Source organism: Neolamprologus brichardi, chromosome 20 (genome assembly GCF_056152115.1).
Source record: "Neolamprologus brichardi isolate AB-2024 chromosome 20, ASM5615211v1, whole genome shotgun sequence".
NCBI classification, from domain to species: domain Eukaryota; kingdom Metazoa; phylum Chordata; class Actinopteri; order Cichliformes; family Cichlidae; genus Neolamprologus; species Neolamprologus brichardi.
In genome coordinates, this window is record NC_142123.1 from 11,657,522 (window position 1) to 11,681,347 (window position 23,826).

Sequence of the window (23,826 nt, forward strand, 5' to 3'; positions counted from 1 at the left end):
AGAAGAGCTTTGATGAACTGTGAGACGGATTCTCCAAAGCCTTTGGAAGTCTGCTGGAGAGACGGAATGCCATTGTTCCAACACATAATCTCTTAGTTGGCGTTTTGATGATGTTTGCGGAGAGTGCCGTCTGTCAAGAGGATTTAAAAAGTCCCATATGTGTTCAGTTTGAGTAAGACGTGGTGAATCAGGGAAATGTTTTGATGAGTATTTGTTGTTTAGTTGGCTTTAGAGTACTATGGAAAAAATCTTGCGTCAACCTTCATTTCTTTCTTTCCTTCAGAGTTTGTACAAGTCTAACAAGCTTCAAGGTCAGTGTTTGGTATGTCTACTTTATTCTGCAAAACAGCCTGAAGTTTCTTAGGCAAGCTTTTAAAAGTGGTCTTCAGGAATATTTCTCCAGGCTTCTTAAAGGACAGTCGAAGCTCTTCTTTGGATGTTGGCAGATTTTTGTTCTGTTTTCTGTTAAGATCCCACGCTGCTTCAATAATGATGACGTCCGGGCTCTGAGCAGGCCTGTCCATGATCAACAGCATTCCATTTTCTGTTTTTCTTAGTTTTTTATGATCATACTTTTCTTTCTTTTCATCACCATGAACTGTGTTTTACAAATGGGTGTACCTCTCTTCATAAGCCTTGTTGTCACTGATTTTCTTGTGTAATCTGGCATACCTCAGCCTCTTCTCCCCATTTCCCTTCTTGAAGAATGGCTTCTTGATGGCCATCCTTCCACTGACATCACTTCTGATAAGGAGCAGATGAACAGCAGATAAATCAGCTAGAGGTCCAGATGCATCTCACAGGTCCTCTGTCAGGTCTTTATTGGATTTTTAGGTTTGCCCACTTTGTCTTTTGTCCTCCACTTGACCAATTAAGACAAACTACATAGCATGCTCAGATACACCACGTTTTTGATTCTTCTTAGTAATCACCTTGTTGGCCCAAAAATATTATTTTATGCCTCCCAAACTGTGTTAGCATTGACATTTCTTTTTAATCCAGCTAAAGAAATGGGAACACATAATATGTTTTGCAACATTTGCAGCCAGCTACTAGTAACAAAGTAACAAAAAAAAAAGTAAAACTATTCTACTTGTACTATAAAGCACACCTACCTGGAATGATTCAGAGAGCAGAACTGAAACATGACAGGTGATGCTGATTAAAAAATTCTTGCTTTGGAGTGCTGCCATGTATGCTGCAAACTGGTTATTAAGTTCAGTTTACAAGTGTTGTATGGTGCATGACTGACTTAATTAGTGAATCCAAAAGAAACTAACAGGTTACACATGGTTTCCCCTGGTTTAGGCTTCATTAATTACAAGAATAGGGGGAAAAAATACCCAAGTGAAAGACCTGATGTCTTTTATATTCAGTGTAAAAAATCTCAGCTAAACTACTGTCAGCTAATGTCCCTGACACTTTAATATCATACTTGTGCAAAATGTTTTTTTTTTAATGTCAGTGAAGTATCAGACTTGCATCATTTTTATTTGATTCCACAGTCAGAGGCTCAGTTTAATTTATTTAGTGCTGAGAAACCGTGCCAAGGAGAGAGACGTGTTTTTCAAAATGACAGAAGAGGAGGAAGAGGGAAATGCTCAGAAAACTCCTCCTCAGTATGATCCTGGCAGCTACTAATATTAATTTTGAGAACTTTATCACCTCAACCTCTAATAGAAAAAGCATCTGCCCAGACTCAAAACACATTTAGTGTATAATTTTAGAGTGTACATATGGCCTGTCAAGGCAGGAGAAGTCATGATGTCACCAATGGAGGATGACAGAAAAAAAATTACAGTTAGGCTCATGTTGTCACAGAAAAATGTGTGCAAGGTTTTCTTTGCTGACATAAGACAGCTAAGATCAGCACTCTGGTATGTTATTCTATCAAAACACATATGACTAAGAATAATTTCACTCATCAAAACTGAAGAACAACCTTCACGGATGGGCTCTATGACACTTAAAGCAATGTTATTTGTCAGATAATTCAATTAAATGAGTTGCGCCTGGTTAGTACTTGGATGAGAGACCACCTGGGAATACCAGGAGCTTTACACTTTTGGTAAGCTGTAGCTCAGGTAGAGCAGGTCTTCTACTAATTGGAGGGTTGGTGGTTCAAACCCTGGTTTCTCCAGTCTGCACGACAAATATCCTTGATATTAATCCAAAATCGCTCTCTGATGCATTCATCTGAGTATAAAGGTGTGTGAATGTAAATAGAAAAGCCTTTAGGTAGAAAAAGCATAGAAAAAGTGCATGTATGAATGGGTGAATAAGGCAAGCTGTATACAGCACTTTGAGTATTAAGAGTTGAAAAGCACAATATAAGAACCATTTACAAGGAACTGATTTTTTTTTTTATTTTTTTATTTTTTTTTTAAATGTCATTTTAACGTGAACGTTTAAGGGGGTTGCAACGCTTTCAGAGCCAGCCTCAAGTGTCCAATAGAGAACTGAATTTTTTGGCACATTTCTCAGCTCCAGAAGCTGATGCCTGATAACGAGCTGTGTGAAAACACTGCTTTGAAAACCAGAGGAACCAGCTTCCAATCTAAGTTGCAGAACATACAAATCTAGGTGAATTAACACTGAAAGTTTTTCATTTATCCATATGATACCCCCCTGTAACTCACCTAGCATAATTAATGTGTGACGTTTACTTCTAAAGGCATTTTCCATAACCCATGATCCACAATCCATTTAGTTACACTTCAGCAACAACGGGCCTCATCAACAAGAAAAAGTAATAAAAATTTTGCAAAAGTCCCCTGCAACACTTTACAGTGACAGCAAGAAAAGCTCGACAGATCAAGAAAGTCCTATGAACGTGTGAGAGAGTGGAAGTTCTTTTTGAAGCATGACGTGCATTTACAATTTATTATAGAGAGCAGTGGAAGTGGACATTTGGGATATTAAAAGCTGAACCGGCGTAGGCACTGTGGCAGGATTCATTACAGCGAGAGAGTTTTGTTCACTCGTAAGTTTTGACAATGTGGCCAATATCTTTTGTGTGTCAGCTCGGTCCCTCTGGCAAACACCGGACAGAAGAAGCGGAGGAAGAAAAACGTGTTGAAAGGAGGGACTGGACAAGTCAATTACTGCAACCTCAGGGGAGCCTGGCAGCTAGGCTACAGTACAGACAAAGTAATAAGCAGTGATTTTCAGCTGCATTGTGCTTGTGTTTGTGTGATGGCATGTGTATGATTTATGGAACAGTCTGTATACTTTTGGAAACCACATAGGTTTGTTTGCGTCTTTGTTTGACATGTTCATAAGCGTACATATCTCTGAACAAGAGCCTTTATCTAGCGTGCTCCTTAATGAGAGTGTGTGTGTGTGTTTGTGTATAGATGTGTGTCTGCTTGTTATTCCGGTGCTCTCTTTTTTGCTGGCATACTTCGATGCAGAATTAAAGTGATTTCTTTGTCAGCAATTTACAAAAACCCACTGTGGCTGTGTGTGTAGGAACTAATGGTTTTTGATGAAGCTTAAGCAAACTCCAGAAGGAGGGGTTAGATAGCCCCATTATGAAACAGAGATGCAGAGGTTCATAAGGAAAAATCTGAACCAAACACTGCTTTGTGAGAACACACAACGACATGCTGATTTCTAGTTGTGATGGAGAGAGCCAAAGAACAGTCATCTGCTTCTGGGCTTGTATCAGTTATCGTTTGCTTACAAAGTGGGGAAACGCAAAACAGCAGTGTTACAGGAAGATGGGGTGGGGGCTATTTGCAAGCAAAAACAACACATTCGGTGTGTGCTGAGCTCTGATCAAATGTTGAAATGGTTGACGGTAAAACACAGTTTGTCTGTGTTCAGTCTCAAGCAGCTTTGTGTTCTCGATCTTTGACAGCTTCCTTCAATGTTTCTCTTATGAACAGGACTACACTTCTCCTGTAATTTATCTTTTAAGTTGTGATATCAGAGTTAGCCCTGACTGGATGACTCAATCAAAGACTCAGGAAAGCAGCGGCGCACTGCTTTTAGCTAGAGTTGGGGAAGTAAAGCAAACATCGTAACAAAGACGGTAACAAAAGAGTAAAAGAAAAACCAACAAAAGGCGTTTTTCTAAGGCTACCATTTTCTTCTAGAACCAAACATATTACCATTGTTTGTCGTGATGCTGAAAATAGAGAAAAAATTTTAACATATTAGCCCAAACTCCCAAATAAGCCCAAAAAAAGTGTCCAACAGAGTCCTTGGGAAGGCTATAGCACCTGATACATCAGACCTCCAAAACAGCTTGGACCCATCAGGGCATGAACACAGACCTCCTGAGGTACGCTGTGGAAATCTGGCACTGGAATGTTGGCAGCAGATCCTTTTGGTCCTGATAGTTGCAGGGAGGGTCTCTGTGGATCAGCCTTGGTTCAGAGCATCTATGGATGCTTGATTGGACTGGGATCTGGGGAGTTTGCAGGCCAGGTCAACACCTCAGGCTCTTTGTCATGTTCTTCAATCCAATACTGATGAGTTTTCACAGTGTAGCGGGGGGAGTAGCTTAGTCTCGAACAATGTTTAGTTGGGTGCTGTATGTCACATCCACTTGAATGTCAGGATCCGAGGTTTCTCAGCTGAAAAGTGCACTGTAATGAGATTATCTGTGTTTTCCACTTTAAAGCTACGTAATGCCTTCACACAGGCACTTCCCTAACCTACTTATGGGTCCTTCAGGGACTGCCTTGCAGTGTATGAGACTGGTCCAATTGGACTTTTACCTACACTTATTTTTGTCTCGAAAACAGACACAAACAACTGATGGTTACAATATATCAAGAGTATTCACACTCGGTAACGCAACTATTTCCAATATTAGGTTGTTTACTGCAATAGGTATTATTTAGGCATCATTAGAATATTACAGTTTGGTAGTATTTTCAGCTTAGATGATACATTCTCGCCGTTAATCACATGACAGCAAACTCATTGATTCAGGCATGTGGATATGGTCAAGATGATCTGCTGAAGATCAAACCAACCGTGAACATGAGGAAGAAAGATGATTTAAGTGACTCTGAATTTGACATGGTTGTTTGCACCACACAGGCTCGTTTGAGTTTTCCAGAAACTGCTGATCTACTGGGATTGTCCATAGCAGATGATCACCATATCTATGGTTTAAGGGGAATGGTCTGAAAAAGAGAAAATGCCCAATGAGTGGCCAAAATGCCTTCTTGATACTAGACGTCAGAATAGAATAGCTAGACTGATCCAGGAAGGCAGGAGTAACTCAAGCAAACACTTATTACAGCCAGGGTATGCAGAAGAGCAACTCTGAATGCACAACTTTGTCGAACCTTGAAGACAGAAAGGATAAGGAAGCAGAATACCACACTGGGTGTCAAGTTGAACAATAGATGTTTGGAAAAACACTGGCTGGCCTGATAGGAGTGTCTTTTGCAACATTCTGGTGGTTAGGTCAGAATGTTTCTGTCTTTGTAAGAATCAAGCTAATGGTATGGTGGATACTTTCTTGGGGCCCATTAGTAACAACTGAGCATTGTTTACATGCCACAGCCTGTCCGAGTACTGTTGCTGACCGTGTCCATGCCTGTATGACCGCAGCGCATCCATCTCTGGGTGTCTGCTTTTAATATAGTAATATAGTAATATTATAGTAATAATATAGTAATGGTAAATGGTAAATGGCCTGTATTTGTATAGCACTTTTACTAGTCCCCCCTAGGGACCCCAAACATACCCAGTCTTTACATACCCAGTCATCCACCCATTCACACACTGGTGGAGGCAGCTACAGTTGTAGCCACAGCTGCCCTGGGGCAGACTGACAGAAGCGAGGCTGCCATATCGCGCCATCGGCCCTTCTGGCCAACACCAGTAGGCGGTAGGTGAAGTGTCTTGCCCAAGGACACAACGACCGAGACTGTCCGAGCCGGGGCTTGAACCAGCAACCTTCCGATTACAAGGCGAACACCCAACTCTTGAGCCACGATCGCCCCAATAGTACATCACAAAGCTCAAGTCATCTTAAACTGTTTTCCTTAACATGACAATGATTCAGTGTACTCAGCTAATCTCCCCAGTCACCAGATCTCAATCAAACAGAGCACCTTTGGGATGTGGTGGAATGGGAAATTTGGATTATGGCTGTGCAGCTGAAAATCTGCTACAACTGCATGATGCTATGATATCAATAAAGACTAAAATCTTAGAGAAATATTTCATGTTTCAATGTGTCATCGGAGAGAACAAATAAGGCACTTCTGAAGGCAGAAAAAAATCTAACCGTGTGCAAGCAAGGAGTAAATAGTTAAGTGGCCACTGAGTGTATATCTTTAATAAAAGAAGCTTTTATTGCTGCATTAGGCCATATTCAGTGCTAAACCTAATTAAGTTCATCATGATACACCAGTATTGGCAGTACCCACTATATATTAAAACAATTAAACATGGGCATCACATCATAATGTTTTCTTTAAAAAGCACACATGAACAGAACAGTTATGGTTTGACTTACTCACCAATTTAGCACGGCTCTGCACTGATGCCTGAACTTACCCACTCGCCTCATGGCTGATTGAAATAAGGTGACTATAGCTATCGGCATTCACCTCTCACATACTGACTGAAACTTCCCACAACAAACTTGCTCATTTTGACTGAGTCACTCACATAGGTGTAGATTTGCTTTAGCTAATTATTTATTTAATTACTAGTTTGCTGTCTGCTCTTTCTGCTACTTCTTAATCCCTGTTTCCTTTCTATCACTGACCTGTTCACTCCATCACCATGTCCTTGACTCAGAGGTGTTTTTGGATGGCCTGATTTAGCCACTGCAGTTTTTTTTATTGTATTTTCACCTGCTTCACATTTCTTGCTACCAGTTTAACCACATCATATTTTAAATATTTACATCTGGGGAATTTTTTTTTTTTAGCTATTATGGTCTATTGTCTACAATAATCATGTAGTGAAAATCAGTGATTGTGACACTTCTATACCACATAAATGTGTTGGTTAAAATAAATTGGATCACTGGGTAAAAGAAAGTGATTTTAACAAGGAGATGCAAAAAATTGGTCTCTGTGTATCTGACACTTGACTCTAAGTTTACACCTTGGTAAAATAATACCACAATACTTCCATCTGTGAAGTGCAACATTACCTGTAAATACAACAGCATTTTTTCCCCTTTAAAATGTATTAGTCTTTAGAAATTATTTTTATATGAACACAGTAGATGAAGAAATGAGAGACATGTCTTTTTGAATTAAGACTGAAAAGTTAATACCCGTTAACATTAAATAATTCAGTCCAAACTGGAGCTGGGCACACTCTGGTTAAAGGTAATTTTTAGTCCTAAATCCCTGAGGACTAAACAGTGAAATATATGAATGGAGGGTGACTTTTAAAGGGAAAGAATAACAGATGAGGATAAAAAAAAAAAGCTGAGAGGAGAAAGAGAAATGATGACAGGAAGATAAACAAGCTGTGACACAAACAAAATTTCACTGAAGAATCGTGTATGAATCAGGAAACAGATAGAGGGAGAGCGAGTGAGGGAAAACATTTATTCTTGGAGGACGTTTAAGAAAACTAAATATATCACATCCAGGTGCAAAACCAATTCCAACTTAACACAGACTTTCTTTGAAAATGTCTACTGTCAGCAAAGCTAAACTAGCTCATTTCTGCTGTACTTGCTACAGACCAGTAAAGGAAACCCACACTCGCTCTCTCTCACACATGCACACACACAACACCGCCAGCAACTGAGTTCTTAGGAGCTTGGAAAGTGCACTCAGGCATTTTACAGTATTGAGGTCGGCCTCAGCCATGTTTTGCTGAGCTTCATCAATCTCAAAGAGCTGTTACCAACAAGCTGAGAGCAAAGGGAAGGTTTGGAAAGGAAGAGAACTGAAAGCAGCGGCATTAGGGAGAGGAGGAAAGGAGAACTGAGGGAAATAAGAAAGATGTGTGAGGAGTGAGGTGGTGTGATATAGCAACAGAAACTGAGGATGAAGGAGAAAAGATGCACAACAAGAAATACATTTTATACATAAGCTGCTCACAAGGAAGTAAAGGAAGAAGGAGAGGTAGAAGAAAAAGGGGGTATGGAAATTAAGTAGAATAATAATATTAGAGGTAGGTAAAAACACAATTTAATGCAGAAAAAGGAAAATTGGAAATATGATAGGATGAAAAACAGTGTTAAGAAAAAGGAGGAGAGAATCAGTGGGATAGAAAGAAAAGAGAAAGAGATACCAAGGTGGAAAGAAAATAAGCAGCTTATTAGAAAGGGACTGGGCTGGAGATGCAGAGAAAAGGCAGCAGCAGCTTTTCCTCTGCTATCCTCCTGAGAAATCTGTGGATAATATGTTGCAGAGGAAAAACATTTTGCTTACCGCCCCTTAAAAACAGGCTTAACTAGGGGAAACCAAAAAGCACGGCGGAGAGAGATAAAACGCTGCTGCTGCTGACAGCAGTCGATTCTGACAAGGCGCTGGACAGAACTGGGTTGGCGTCTTTATCGCCTTATTTAAAGTAACGTGGCATTTGGATTCACACAGACTTAAAATATCACTCGGGTGTTTTCAGGACTGGATGTCGGACCAGCGGGAAGGAAACCACTGCAACCGCAGTATCATTTATTGTCCAACATTAAGGAGAAGAAGTGATCAAATCAGAAAACACTAATGGAATTTCTATGGTTTGTGAATTAAAATGACATGTCAAAAGGAGCTGGAGAGAACAATCATGGCCTCATGGGTACACGTGAGGCCATAAGTTACACACAGCAAAACTTCCTCGCTGATGTCAGAGGAGAACAGCTAGACTGCTAGAAGAATTAAGGTGTAAACAAGATGAAAACATAAATCTATACAGTATCAATGGATGTAATGTATGATGTAATGCTGTGGGGGATCATTTCTTTGCACACTTTTGGCCCCTTAGCACCAACCGTACATCATTTAAACTAGAGATGGCACGATACCACTTTTTTATGTCAGATACCGATACCATAAATTTGGATATCTGCCGATACTGATATGAATCCGATATAGTGTGCTTTTTAATCAATAAAACTGTTTTTTAATATATTGCTGCATTTTGTATAAGTTCATACTCAAGTTTAAATAAACAACAACACTAAAGCTATTCTGTTATACCTGTATGTAAAAAATACACTGCACCCAAAATATTTCATAGTTCAGCAATACTGATCAATCTAATAAACCTAAACCTACTCCATCCTCCCTATTCTTGTATTTGAAAGAGTACTTAGCACAAATATTAAGCAACCTAACTAATAGGGTTGTAAACTCCCAGCAAAAAAAATAGGGAACCACCCCCCCCACCCTCCACCTCATGATGCTTAATCGATGCAATTAACTTTAATTTGATGCAGTGTGGAAAAAAATGCACAGGAATAAATTATTTTTCAAGAATAATTAAATAGATTCAACATCTTTCTTCAACAGAATTGCAGACTGCACAGATGGTATCTTCCCAAAGGAAAAAGTAGTATAGCTTACTAGGGTATATTAGACTTAACAGTTACTATATAGAGTAATGGACTTCTATACATTTTACATAAGATTAAAACTTTGGGTGTAAGATTCAGATAATTATTTATTAAAAACTAGACATTTTAAATGAGAATAAGAAAGAAAAGTATGTCTTTGTGCCCCCTTTTCCCTGTTCATGCCCTATCGGCCCCCCTGGCTAAACTTTGCTAGATCCGCTCCTGCACAGTTACCAGCCATCAGCTACGTAGAAAAAGATTCTGGTGTAGAAAGTAATATTAAATAAATTCTAACAACAGCTTATCAAGCTTAAATGTGCTGCTGTTGTTCAGCCACTGGTTTCCTCTTTCTGGCACGAAGTGGGCCAAAAACAAACGAGAGAGACGGACTTGCGACAGAATAGCCGATCAGTTGATCATTAATCAGTTTCACGATTGAAGTAGCAGCAGTAGAGGGAGAGAGAGAAAAGAGGCAGTCGCTCCATATATCGGTTGTTAAGTTTAATGTGGGAATGCTTTACAAACATTCAGAGATGAACTTACACTCTTGCTTTACTTCTCTCTGGGATAACGTCATCGGAGATGAAATGCTGGTTTGATAGCGAGGCTACAAATGCTGAACCAGACAACAGATCTGCAGGCCACAGCCGCTCTATTACGTGACGCACACTGCTCTGACGTGCTACGGTTATGAGCCAAGTTACGCCGTGTCGCAAGTTTTGTGAGGTGCTTTTTTGATATTTAATGGATCGGATTACATTTTTTATTTCTCTCCGATATCCGATCCAGTAATTTACGTCAGTATCGGACTGATACCGATACGTAATATCGGATCGGTCCATCTCTAAATTAAACACCCATCCTACCTGAGTGTATATGCCCTTATTTTCACTTTAACCTTTTATGAGTGTTACCACTCCAAATGTGACAAAAAGCACTTCAGTCTATAAATGTCTTTGGGTCCACAGACAGCACCACCCCACTGTAAAGTACTTCATATCCCTGCTACATGCTAGAGGCTTCAGGCTACAATATGCATGCCAATATATAGTTCTACACCAGGAATACCCCACTCCAGGCCTCGAGGGCTGGTGTCCTGCAGTTTTTAGATATCACCCTGGGTCAACACACCTGAATCAAATGATAAGTTCATTACCAGGCCTCTGGAGAACTTCAAGACATGTTGAGGAAGTAATTTGGCCATTTAAATCAGCTGTGTTGGATCAAGGACACATCTAAAACCTGCAGGTCACCAGCCCTTGAAGCCTGGAGTTGGACACCCCTGCTCTACACCATTAAACACTTATATTCATATAACTCTAAGTCTACAAATGGTACAAGTGCTCCTTTGCAAGCAAAAATAAAAGGTGAATAATGCTCACCAACACGGAAACTAAAACAATGCTCTGATTCAACCTAAAAAATGTGCACTCAAATAAAGAAATGCATCTTATCAATGTGATTTACTTGAGCTCATGACTACTAGTTGAAAAAACTTCCAGTCAGATCCTAGATATTTTAATTATTCTCTTTTTCAGTGTAAAATGAAGAGAATACTGTTGCTGTGCGACAAACTGGCTCACAGTATGAAGTCTGAACTGGCTGAAGCAAAACCATGTGGCTTCAAAGATAGCTGCACACGTAGACATGTTTCTTATCACCATGTTATCGCAGTCATACTTCCACCATCCCGGAAGAAGAGGCGAGAGAACGATAGAGGGAGGCAGGGAGAGAGAGGAGAAAAGGAGAAAGAGAGATGGAGAGAAAATGTCAAACTGTCTGGCCTTTTCTTGGCAATCCCACCAAAGATGCCTGTCTGAGAAATTAATCTTCTGTCATCTTTAGATAGGAATCTCACACTTATCTGTCTCCAGCCAAACCCCCGTTCCCCTTGTCATTCTCGCTTTCACTCAAACCTCCCTCTTTCTCCTTGCATTTATGACACCATCTCCTCTTATTTTGACTATATATCTGTTGAGATATTTAAAGTATAACTATGTCTTTTCTTATCTTCCAACCTTTTTGAGGCTCTTTCTCTCTCCATTCAAGCCATTATCCCCTGCTCGGTCACTTATCTTTTATCTCTAACCCTCTATCGTTGCGTCTAGCCCACAGCTCAATGCGCTGACATATACACACGCAGACAGCTCAATAGGCCGCTTTCACACAGCTATCAAACTTTCCATTCTTCTGTAAACTGTCATATTGTTATCAGCAGGACTGTGATTGTATTTTAGGTCTCTTTCCTCATGGCTTTGGATGTGACACTGTGTGGAACTGCACATCTTATCTAACCCCCCCCCCCCCCCCCCCCCCCGCCATCCAAAAAACACAAAAAGGACTGTATTTTTGATCGCAAACACCAATCCTTTCAAACAGGAAATGCAGCTGAAATCTGAACATCTATATTGCAGTGTGATTTAGCTGGTGGACAATACAAAACCATGTCTGTCTGATATTGCGCTGCAGTCCACATTTTTTCCCCCGTCCGTGGACAATTCCATCTCAGAGTTTATCTTGTGCTGTTACGATGACCTGCTGCAGACTGCTCAAGTAACTCACAGACCTGTCTCTTAACTTCCTTCTCTTCCTCTCTCTCTAAATGTATTCAACCTGGCAATGCTTCTGTACGTGTCCTTTAAAAGAGTGTCGACGCAACACCACAGATAAACCACCTGATAAATGAGCTCTTACTGACAATACATTTCCCTCTTCCCATTTTCTGGCACTGAATAGGCCACCTGACCAGGGGGGTACCCCGCCTCGTGCCATATGACTAGCATGACCCTGAATTGGACAAGTGGTTAAGAAAATGAAGGAATGGATGGACAGACTTTTATAAAACATTAAACTAAATTAGGCTGTTCATCACTTATAAAAAGGGCCATAAATCTTGAGTAAATGGCCCCAAAGGTTTCTCTATCTATAGCCTTTAATACACACACACACACACACACAAAATCTTCCAGGCCTGGAAAGGGAATGCAGGAATGGTAAGTTCTGGGCAACTTATCTGGGTGCATTTGGTACAGACTATTCACTGTGCCGTCCACAAACGCAGGACACAGCTTAATCATGCAAAGAAGAAGCCATATTTGAACAAGGTCCAGAAATAGTGCCATCTTCTCTGTTCTGCGGTCCAATGAATTTACATTTCTGCTTAGAAAACATGGACGCTGTATCCTAAAGAGGAGAAGGATCATCCAATTTGTCATCAGTCCTCAATGCCAAGGTCTGCATCTCATATGGTATGGAGGTACATTGGTTCTTATGGAACTGGCAGCTTGCACAGCTGTAAATGTACCATCAGTGGTGAAAGATCTATTCAAGTTTTACAGCAGTTTGTTTGTGGTCAATAATGAAATCCAGGAAACATGAATGCATAATGTAAATTCATCATCAAATCAAAAAGCTTCACTGACAGACTGAGAAGGTAAGAGGGAGGGATGGGAAAAGGAATAAAAGAAGAGATGCTTACATGTTTCTCTCCTTCAATCCTTTTGTCAGCCTGTTGAACAGCCTCGAGGTACTTAAAATGCAACTCCATCAGTCGATCAACCTGGAGAGAAAATGAAATAGAGCGAAGTAGAAAAAAAGAGGACACTACAAAGCATATATGGAAAAATTCTAACAGGGACAAACAAATTCCACCTTCTTAAAATGAAGTAACAATAGAAAAATACATTTCCAATTTCATATTTCTTTTTATATGTTAGTATGCTACTGATCATCCCCTCATTCATTTGGCTACAGACCTTTTGCAGGGAGGAACCTATGGAGTGGCAAACAAAGCGAAGAAAACACAAGCTTCCCTTATTGCCTTAATATATCGCCAGACGCTGGATACAAACCTTAAAAGCTGATTAAAATGAGACTCTAGGTTGCCTCAGTAGTGAGAAAGCTATCGACATTTGATTTGTACCACAGGCATTTTCAAAAAAAAAGTCATGCATCCTATTAAAATGGCCTTGAGCCACAGGCTGAATATCACACATTTGGGCACATGTGAGTAGGATCGTGGGAGTTGAGGTGGGTGGTGGGAGAGTGTGCAGTGTGTCGAGCTGTCAGGTTTGACATCATAATTACTTTCTCACATTCTGCAACATATGGGAGACGGTATACACAGGTATACCGTACCAGGATAAAGAAAATAAAAGATTAAAAAAAAATTTGATTATGCTTTTCATCCAATATTTTTTCACTAGTCTCATTTCAGCTTAGAGTAGGGTCACTGCATGCTGCTCTCATCTAGGGGCTAAACATTATATAAGATCAAATATTAGCAAGTGTGGATGAATGACAGAAAGAGAATCCAATATGGAAAGCTTCGTTGCCTGTAAGTTTCATTCTAGTATTTGGGTAAAAACCTGTTGCAATCATATGACAAAGTGCAGAATAACCCTTGCTGTAAGGCTACTTAAGCTCAGTCATGCTGTAGTAGTATTCACAGCCTTCTCTCACCGATACCCAGTCCTGACACATTTGAGTCAGGATTGGACCATTATCTACTCCTAATATTGATCAGTGCATTTCTATTGCACACAGTACAAAGCAATTTTAGAAAATATATTTTTAAGTCATTTAAATTTAGGAAATACAGTACACCTGCTCTGAATGAAAAAAACAACAACTGGTAATGAAGACAAAAACACAGTCTGATGAAGCACTCAAAAACATGAGATGCAAAACAAAACGGGGTTGCAAGGCAAGAAGAAGAATGAAGAAACCAGCAAGATGACAATGATACAAACCTTCTCACAGTCGTTCTCCGTGAACTTGCTGAGGAGCCTGCTTCTCTGCTGGGACTTGAGATTTCTCAGCATGGAGGCGATGATGGAGCAGACGTGTTCTGAGAAAGAGTAAAGTGAGAAAAGCTCATCAACGACACAAAATATCTCTCAAATATCTCAAGCACGGCATCGCTTCACTGAAGACCTCACAGGGGTTTACAGTAAGCTTAAAACCCAACAGGTGCATGATCTTTCACCACAGTTACAGTTAAAGCAAACAGTCTCAAACTCTTAAGAAAAAAAGAACCGATTACCGCAAAGCTCATTCTCACCCACATCCACAGAAAGGACAAATCGATTAGCACTTGATAATTTGCAATTAGAGCACGCAGCCGGCTAAGCGTGGATACTCTTACAGAGAGTGCACAGAATGAGAGGAGGGAAAAATGTTAATGAAATTTAGAAATCAATTTTCATTTTAGGGCATGCTGGAACATGCTAAATGGTTTTGGCTGTGGCTGAATTACATTTATTGGGGTGATAGAAATTTGTCTGTGGCAGCTCTGGGGCCATTTAGCAAGCAGGAGGTCTAGAAACATGTTAATTGACTGAATTAGCAACAAACACCAGTTAGTCACATTGAGTGCCCTTGTTAGCCAAATTCATGCTATGTAAGACGTGTTATCTCATTCAAAGACCTTCTTAGTCACAAAGCGGCACCAAAAGGCAGCAATCATAGCATAATATTGCTCCATGATATTGAATGGGAAATACAGTGTACACACAAGGGGGGAAGAGAATATGTCATTGTAAAATCTCTGGATATACAGAGTGGAGGGGGAAAAAATGTAATTGGACTTTATCAACAAGAGGTCAATATTCTCTCTCAACGAGGCTTTGCAGTTGCTAAGCAACAAGAGTGCAGGAATCAATCCCATTTCTACTTTTTAAAAGGGGTCGTATTTGCTGTCAGCTCCCTTTGTGCAATCCCCTATGACCCGCAGGCTCTCTACCCACAAGAAGTGAAGGCTGGGAACACTTAAGGCTCTAACACCTGCCAGATGTAGCCTTTTCAGAATATAGAAATATCCATCAAAGGCGAAGGAAAAAGAAAAACGTGTGAAAATGAACCAGCATACAATGCAAAATAAACTGGAGTTGCAGTGTTTCAGGATGGCAATTCAGTGGAAATGTAAAATGTAACAAAAGCTAAAAATTAAACAATAAATGTGTATTCCTGCTAAATCTGCAAGCCAAATATTTGGTTATTTTAACACTTCTGTTCGCATCTATTGCTCTTCTATCAAACTAAATCCCTCCAATGTTTTACATCAAACTTCTAATAATTTACTCAATATTTCTGATGTAATTAAAGTCCCTGAAACTGTAGCTTTGTGCTTTAATTATGCCTCTAAGCAACCAAATATTCTTGAATAAAAAACAGCTTTTAGTTATTTGTTGACACAGAGAAAAGGTAATGTTGGTGATAAGCCCTATATGGGCATGACTTAATCAGGTGTGACATATGGTGATGGCAAAATAACAACACCACAGTTATATTTTGATTCAAATATTATTAAACTCTGATTCATTAAAATTTGAGAATTCAATACGTGAAACTTTCAAGGCATTCTGAACTCACATTATCCATATCTCAACAGTCACTGCAAGAATGCCCATGTCTAAAGTAGACCAATTTTTGATTTATACTGCTGTGATTTGTTTGCTTACAGGAGTAAATTAAGGATTAATTAACCATACTTCAAATTTTGACACACTAAAATCACCTCAGCACTTCTATTAAAATCATTTATATCATCATGACACATCAAAAGAAAGGAAAAAATAAATGAACTATTTCTGACTGGTTCAGAGGTATCACAAGTATCTGCTCAGGCTGCACATCAGGACGGTTCAGTCCAAAGATCCCTTATTTTAATGTAGACAGCCTTATTTCCTGTACACAAAGACAAGGAGGCTAAATGCCATTTCCAAAAGGACACTACTTTATCAACTTGATCCAAGTGGTAATTGATGTCACCACCTCCACGCCCTGCCGGGGAGGCTATTGATCGCTGGCTGCAGAATGTTCTTTCCAAAGAGTTTAAAACTAAGCAGAGACTGCTCCTTTGAGATTTGTGAAGGAGGTGGGAGCGGGATTACATTGTGGCTACCAGATAAAGGGCAAAGCTGAGTAAAAATAAGCTTCCTCATCTGTCTTTAGAAAAGTGTGCAATCAATACCTCATTTAAATGTTTTCTTTCAAACCTCCTTCGGTATTTCACTATGGGAAGCGCCCTCTGGCGTGACCAATCACGGAAGCGCCACTACCACCACGCCTGTTCAAGACAGACCAATTACTTCAAGGACAAGGGCCCCCCCAACCCCTGGCCCCCACACTAGGCATTCTCACTTTCTTCCCTGTAAAGATTATAAGAGCTCCTCAGTGGTCCTGAACCAGGATAATTAATTTAATCTGTTCATTGACGCAGCCGTTAAGGTAGTTCAAGAACGTGTTGGGTTTTTTTTTTAGTTTTCGGGAACATCTATTATGCTGTAGCTATGTATTTTCATTGAGGAAATAATAGCAGTTGTCGCGTTACTGCTATCCGCGTGTTAGAAAACTAGTTTGGTGGCATCCAGATACATCCTGTGCCTTTGGTAGAATTGTGGGTATGTACTAGGGGGGACAACGATACACAAAATTCACGGTTCGGTTCAATACTCTGGTGTCACGGTTCGATATATACAAGAAAATGATCATGCCTTTTTAATTTGTCATTTATTAAAATTATAAATACATATTTTAACTCAAAAGTATGGTTTTTAAATGTAATGTTGCTGAAACAACAAAATAAAAAAATAAATAAATCTATCTGATCGAGAAATCACTCATCTTTGGAAAAGAGAGTTTATTACAGAGAAATGGCTCTTTCCAAAATAAAAACTATACTATATGCTTCTTCTGGGCTATATTCTCAGCAGCATATTAAACATATCAGGTCCCCATAAGGAGAATCATGTTCTAACGGCTGTCTAAACGACTCGGGTAAAGTTTGTAGCATGCCTGCTTGTTGTTTTTGTCTGCTTCCACTTGTCTTTGCACTAGGATGATGTCGGTGTAAATGTGCAGTGATATTCGTTGTGTTCCCACTAGTGCTGTCACCGTTAATCTCTTTAAAATTACATTAACGCCATAACGCAGCAAATCTCCGTTAACGAGTTAACGTGGATCGCCCCGTGCGTGGTGCTGGACGGGGTGATCCACGTTAACAAGCTAACTGCGCTAACGCACTAGTTCCCACCAATTGAGCATTGCGTGGCACATCCGACATACTGTTTTACTTTTGTCCATGACGCGCTTACCATCAGGGTCATGCTTCACATGAAAACCAAGATAGTTCCAAACGCCAGATCTGAATGAGGGTGGGGGAGGTTCAATTTCGAGCTTAGCTTCTGTCTTGCTAGCTTGCGCTGCGCTCAGTGGATCTGCACTCGACAGTGCAGCCTAGGCGGAGTAGTCGAATGCAGATTCACTGAGCGCTCAACACAGACAGCATCGTTAGAAGAAAAGTTGATAAAATAAATAAAAAAAATTTTGTATTGTTCGATACATATGCGTACCGAACCGAAAGCACTGTATCGAACGGTTCAATATCGATACGAGTATTGTTGCACCCCTAGTATGTACGGACATGTTTTATTTTTTTATGAAGCCAGACATAAAGCCAAGAGAGCAGTGTGACTGGACCTTGTTTCTGAACTTTCGTCCCCCGGGCTAATTAGCTGCCAGGGTGGAGGAATGGCAAGCACGAGCCGTCTATTCATGAGTGTTAACAACTGTTGCCAGGGGCTACAGGCTACAGTTTGCAACAAAACCAACCATTTACAATGGCGTGGTGGGTTCAATGGCTACAGAGCAAGCCAAAAAGGCTTTAGAGAGCAAAATATCCTCTCTCTTAATCTAAGGAGCGGTATCTAGGCTTTTATTCCAGACATTTCCAAATTCCGAAAAGGTGGGGGATCATTTGGTCCCATTCTGAAATTAACCCTCCCTCAGTTCTCACCTCAGAAAATACAAATTCAGAATGTTGACACAAAATGTGTTGTTTAGATCTATTCACATCGATAGATCTACAAGACACTCATTTCCACTGCTGGATAAATGCTAATTCTTTAGGTTTGCGTTCCAGGGCATAGCCTACAAATAACTCTGTTTCGCAACAGAAAGCTGGTCTCATTAACAGCTTGCTTGCGTTTAACTGGGCTGATTGTTTCGGTGATTCCCCCAGGGGCTGTCCTTGCTGCAGCTGGATGTGAGACGTCATCTCAGTCATATGGCCAAAATTTCTCCCCGAATGTCTACTGGCTCTCGGTCACTGGAGGGACCCCAAACTGTTCACTGTTGGTGACCCTTTGAATACCATTATTATGAGGAAAACTGACAATGGATGCTACATTAACAGGATGGGGGTATATTTCCGAGGGGTCCGCCGTAAATGACACCTCGCTGAAAATTACCTGGAGCTGGCAGCAGTTTTTCCAACGCTGAAGTGTTTTTTGCCACATCTGAAAAGTTGTCATGTCTTAGTTAAAACAGACATAACAGCAGTGGTGTATATAAACAGTCATGAGGAACTCGCTCTGTAACTTTGCACAGACTGACACACAGCCTGACTACGTGCAGCAGCAAACACCTCCTGTCATTACGCACGACGCACATTCCCAGTGTGTTGAACACCATGGCAGATCTGCTCTCCAGAGGGAATCAACTCTACCGGGAGTTTAGATCTAATTCAGAAATGGTGCAACAGCTGTGGGAGAGGTTCAGACAGATCTGTTCGCATCACGCAAAAATGCACAATGTCCTCTGTTCTTTTCGTTAAGAAACAAGGGCACGCCATTAAGCAAGGATGTACCCATCCTATTGCTGGCTTTGGCATCAGCAAAAACAATGAGTGATTTGCATGCTATGAATGACTTATCTATGTCCTGTTCCTGTCTGCAGTTTGTCCCCCATCCTTATAATAATTATATAAGGTGGCTCTGCGCCCCTGCCTTCATGCCTAAGGTTAGGGAGTCTACCTATAGCTGCCCCAGGATCTATCAGCTTTTCCTCCGCCATTTGCTGCTGAGAGCCAGAGGTGGCTTAACTCACTTTGTCCTGTCCGATCATTAGCAATCTGGGAGTAGGCTACATCTCCCATAGTGAGATACCACAATTGGTTTTCAGAGAACAGAGGTTATACAAGTAACCAAACACTGTGCTTTACTTTTGAATAATGAGTGTAACAACTGGGGGGAGGGGGGGGAGCAATCCACAACAAAGTCCTTCAAAAAGTCACAAAAGAAGACAACACTAGATCAATGGATATTGCCGTTATAAATGTCAAGCAACAATGTCGTCTGAAAAGCCTACCTCACCGTGTTAGAGTTGCATCATTGCTGACAATAAGACAAAGCGAGACTGCTGTTAGTGTTTGCACTTCCAAAAAGTAATGCACGAAACCCTTGAGTAAACTTAAACTACTTCACAACAGTGAACAAGGTCCCTGTCAAATATTCCTAGAAATATTTGTACTCACATTACCCAATGCATAATATTCCAATTGCAAATATTCACTCATCCTCCATCAATCATTCATCATTTGCATTTGCTTTGCCCCAGGGGATCCATAGCACTAAGTTAACATGCAAATAACCCTGAGGGGCCTGGATTCATTTATTGATTGACAGTTAAGGGAAGCATGGTGTAGTTCTGAATGACAGAAGAACAGATAGGTGGTAGCTAAATGATAGACGGATTGAGTCTGGACTAAGAGCACCCTAGGGAGAGCAATCAGCCTCTCAGCACCACAGGATAGACTGTCAGGAGGTACCTGAAGGAGCATGAATGAATTGTGGTTTTGTTTGTTTGATTCATTTCATTGCTATCAATTTGCTATCATTAGCTTGGCTAAGTTTAAAAACTTAATCTACATATTGCCCCTGGGAAATGCATAATACATCTTGTTCCAATACCTGTTGGTGGGTACACAGTCTGATAATTTGGGAACTTGGGTGGAAATTTGCAGTCCTGGATGTTTTCAGCTGCCACAGTAAACTAATGTTTCTGTCCTATTTTTGTCATAATTGAAGCAGTCATCTGTTTAATTAGCATCTTCACGGTTCCTCAGATGAGTACATAAACAGGTATCTGAGAGTATGTTCTTAGAAGCAGAGACGGATTTGTGGGCAGAAATGACAAAAATTAAGGTTCATTTATGCTCCTGTTGACAAAATGCAGGCCATGCTGATGACTTAACACACATGACATGTAGAATCTGTTTGAATATTTTGTGAGTTAAAATTCTTCTTCTTAATACAGCTGTACACACCAACCGCATAATTTCCATAGAAGAATTTGTGGCATTTGTTTTTCTTTTAACCAAGCTTGAATTTTCAGATGCAAATAAACAGATCTGACCAATCAGACCACTGTGCTTGCAGCCTAAAATGCACACAGGTACTGGATATACAAATAGTAAAATAATACTATTTTACCTCAGACACAGATAGATGCTGCTTCGGCTCAATTGGCTCTCTAAAATTGTTTTTCTGTCTCAAATGTGGTCCCAACTCTAAAAGCAAAAGCTCAAACTGCCCAGCTGAGATCCTGAAATATGTACGAAAGCGGCCATGATAGAGCTTCTTGGATGAAACCATGAAATTCCCCCTGGTGCTTGCTTGTCTTGAGAATTGGATGAACCCAGAATCTCTATTTCTTCCGTTTTCTGTGCAGAAAGACCAGGTCCAGCTTGTCATCACTAAATTTCGACTTTTCTTTTTCCACTAAAATGCAAGTTCATATCCAAAAAATTCAGAATTTAGCATCACTTTTTTGCAATGGACTTGGTGAGTAAAAGGCCTTTAGAAGTTCCTCCGGAGGATAAGGTCTGGAGAAAGAGACCAAAGGCCACATCTTCGGATTCATTCATTATGTTTCTCAGTAAGATTTTCAGACTTTGAAGACTTGGAAGAGTTCCTTTACTAATGGAATTAAACAAGGACGCTGCCAGGTTGGAATTTGTGGCAGGACACTTGACGTCTGCTCAGCATGCATTTTTCAGACCATTTTTTCCAACGAAAAAAAAAAAAAGCAGCTGTTGGGTTAAATCAATATCTGACTGTGCTGGACACACGCAGACAGCTCCACCAGGTAATATAAGAGAATTTTAAGGTTGCACTTTTATTGCTTCTAAACAGGTGTTAAAGCGGAACGGAACGGTCCAGAATGGGAATTCCAGTTAATTAGTAGTCTAATCTGATAGGCAGTTTCCTAAAGAAAACTATCAAGAAAATTATTTACCTCTGTGTTGCAACTTGTGTGTTGCTCACAGTTGATGGGATGAAGATGCTTGTTCAGTACTTAGAAAGTAATGTCATCCCACAGTCAACTTATGTCTTCAACACATCCTTTCTTCTTGTAATCACTGTGACGTATTCATGCTCCAGATATCAATAAAGTTGACTGGCTAAAACTACAGAAGATCAGAAGGGAAGGAAAAATGTTCATGTTTGATAATTCATTTTCAGAGACAGAGAAAGGTGTTAAAAAGAGAGGACCGTAGAAGAAGCTGTGAGATTATTTTCAGAGGTAAGGACTGCTCAGTGAAATCTGAAACACTAACAATCTAAAGGTTGGGTCAAGTTCTAAATTTAGAGATTTTTTTACAATAGCTCCAGGATTTATTGATAATCTGTTGCTGAATTTATGTATTTTTTTTCATATAGTGAAAAACATAAAAACAAAATGAAGTACAGCAGTTTTGTTGCATCAAAATACATTTTCGTGCAGGCTAAACTGGTTATTGCGCAGTATTCTGATGAAGACTGCAATAATGGACCGATGCTCTGGTGTTCTTGGTAAATGTCAGATTATATCAGTAGCAGACATTAATTTAAATCTTGTTAAACTATCTAATTTACAAAGTGCAATAAAACCTAAAGCAGCAACGGCAGCATGGGTCAGCTGGTCACAACCTGTATGCAAAGAAAATAAACATCCTAGAGCTCACGATACAATTTATGTGTCTTATTTCTAAGTGATTTTTTTCCCTTGCTGCATTGTTACACCAGAGAACAGGGTTCACAGCTACCTGCCAAATCCCACTTTAACCCATGCTATTAATCCATTTCTGACAGACAGTATATGACTGCAGAGCAATCATTTTCTAAACACTACAATAGGTCTTGCAAACAAAACAAAAAAAAGCTTTTTGTACGGTATATTATTAGTATATTTTATATTTGTTCCACCTTGTTGCACCAAACAACCCGTGCATTGGAAACGTTTATTACTTGCTACTACTACTAAGTAGAGCAGAGCGATATGGCCAAAAATATTTATCACGATATATATTTGAAAATTTGCGATAACGATATAACTGACGATATAATTGATGCGAGACAAAATACAACTCCACAACTTTACCAGCACAAAAAAAACCCCCATCCATTTATTTTCACTTAAACAAGCAGCTGTTTTTTATATGCATTAAAGCGATATAAAGATTTAACGGTGCAAATGCAAATTCCTTGCTGACAGTTTAACCAAAAGGCATTTCCAGTAGAAATGGGCTGACATATCCTGAGCATAACCATGTATAATATCCACTGAAGTTAAAAAAGAGGTGCTTTGCAACATTAAACTGCAGTGTGCCAAATAAAAAAGTCAAATACGTATTTTTCGGACCATAAGGTGCACCGGATTATAAGGCACATTAAGCAAAACAAAGCAGTCAGATAAATCAAACTTTATTCAACTCATTTTTCTTGCTTCCTCCACTTCTGTACCATTGATTCATTAATGCTGTATTCTATCACAGCTGCTCTATTCCCATGTTGTTGCAGTATGGTTGCAGCTGTGGTTACAACAGTAGCTTGCCTCCACCAGTGTGTGAATGCGAGAGTGAATGAATAGTAGTATTGTAAAGCGCTTTGGGTGCCTTGAAAAGTGCTATATAAATCGAATCCATTATTATTGTGGATGGATTTTTTAAACGGACTGAAGTTTGGTCCGTTTACAGCATCCTGCCATGCGATTGCATTTGTCTCTAACCATCAGGAACCCTCACGTTAACTTTTATCGAGTGGAAAAGTGTTAGCGTTCATCCTCCAGCTTCACTGTTTATGTTATGCTAACATAGCTGTGTCGCTATCGATCATGTAGCACATCATTATATACCACCTAGCCCAACTTCAGTAACCCTACAAACGTCACTGCTGTTTAGTTTCCTGTCTTCATTTATGTTGGAAGTGATAGCAGAGCTGTACGTTTGAATTTTTTCACAAATCTCTCAGTCAGAACATGCTATATCATGCATAGGTAACTAGCGAAAATAGCGAGCTAACTTCCGCTAACTTCCTGGTAACTTCTAACTCCGTTAAATGTAATAAATTCTGTTTTCATGGATGCCTGGATGTTAAACTTCATAGTTAAACCTGGTAAAGCAGCAATGCTGATCACTTTATTAAAGATGAAAGAATTTAGTGATGCTGCAGTGTTCGTTTGACTTTGGGACCTTGGGAGTTGGGAGTTTAGGACACAGATTACTCCCA

General features: G+C 40.0%; 1 protein-coding gene across 1 annotated transcript in view; it reads right to left on the reverse strand.

Annotated features, from left to right (window-relative positions):
- The window catches only part of ctnnbl1 (catenin, beta like 1), a 72,804-nt gene that overhangs the window by 11,857 nt on the left and 37,121 nt on the right, over nt 1-23,826 (reverse strand). Inside the window, exons 12-13 of the mRNA XM_087834123.1 lie at nt 14,248-14,345; nt 12,975-13,055 (exon numbers count right to left, since the gene is read on the reverse strand). Coding sequence (XP_087690249.1) covers nt 12,975-13,055; nt 14,248-14,345 — 179 coding nt within the window. The remainder of the gene's footprint in view (nt 1-12,974; nt 13,056-14,247; nt 14,346-23,826) is intronic.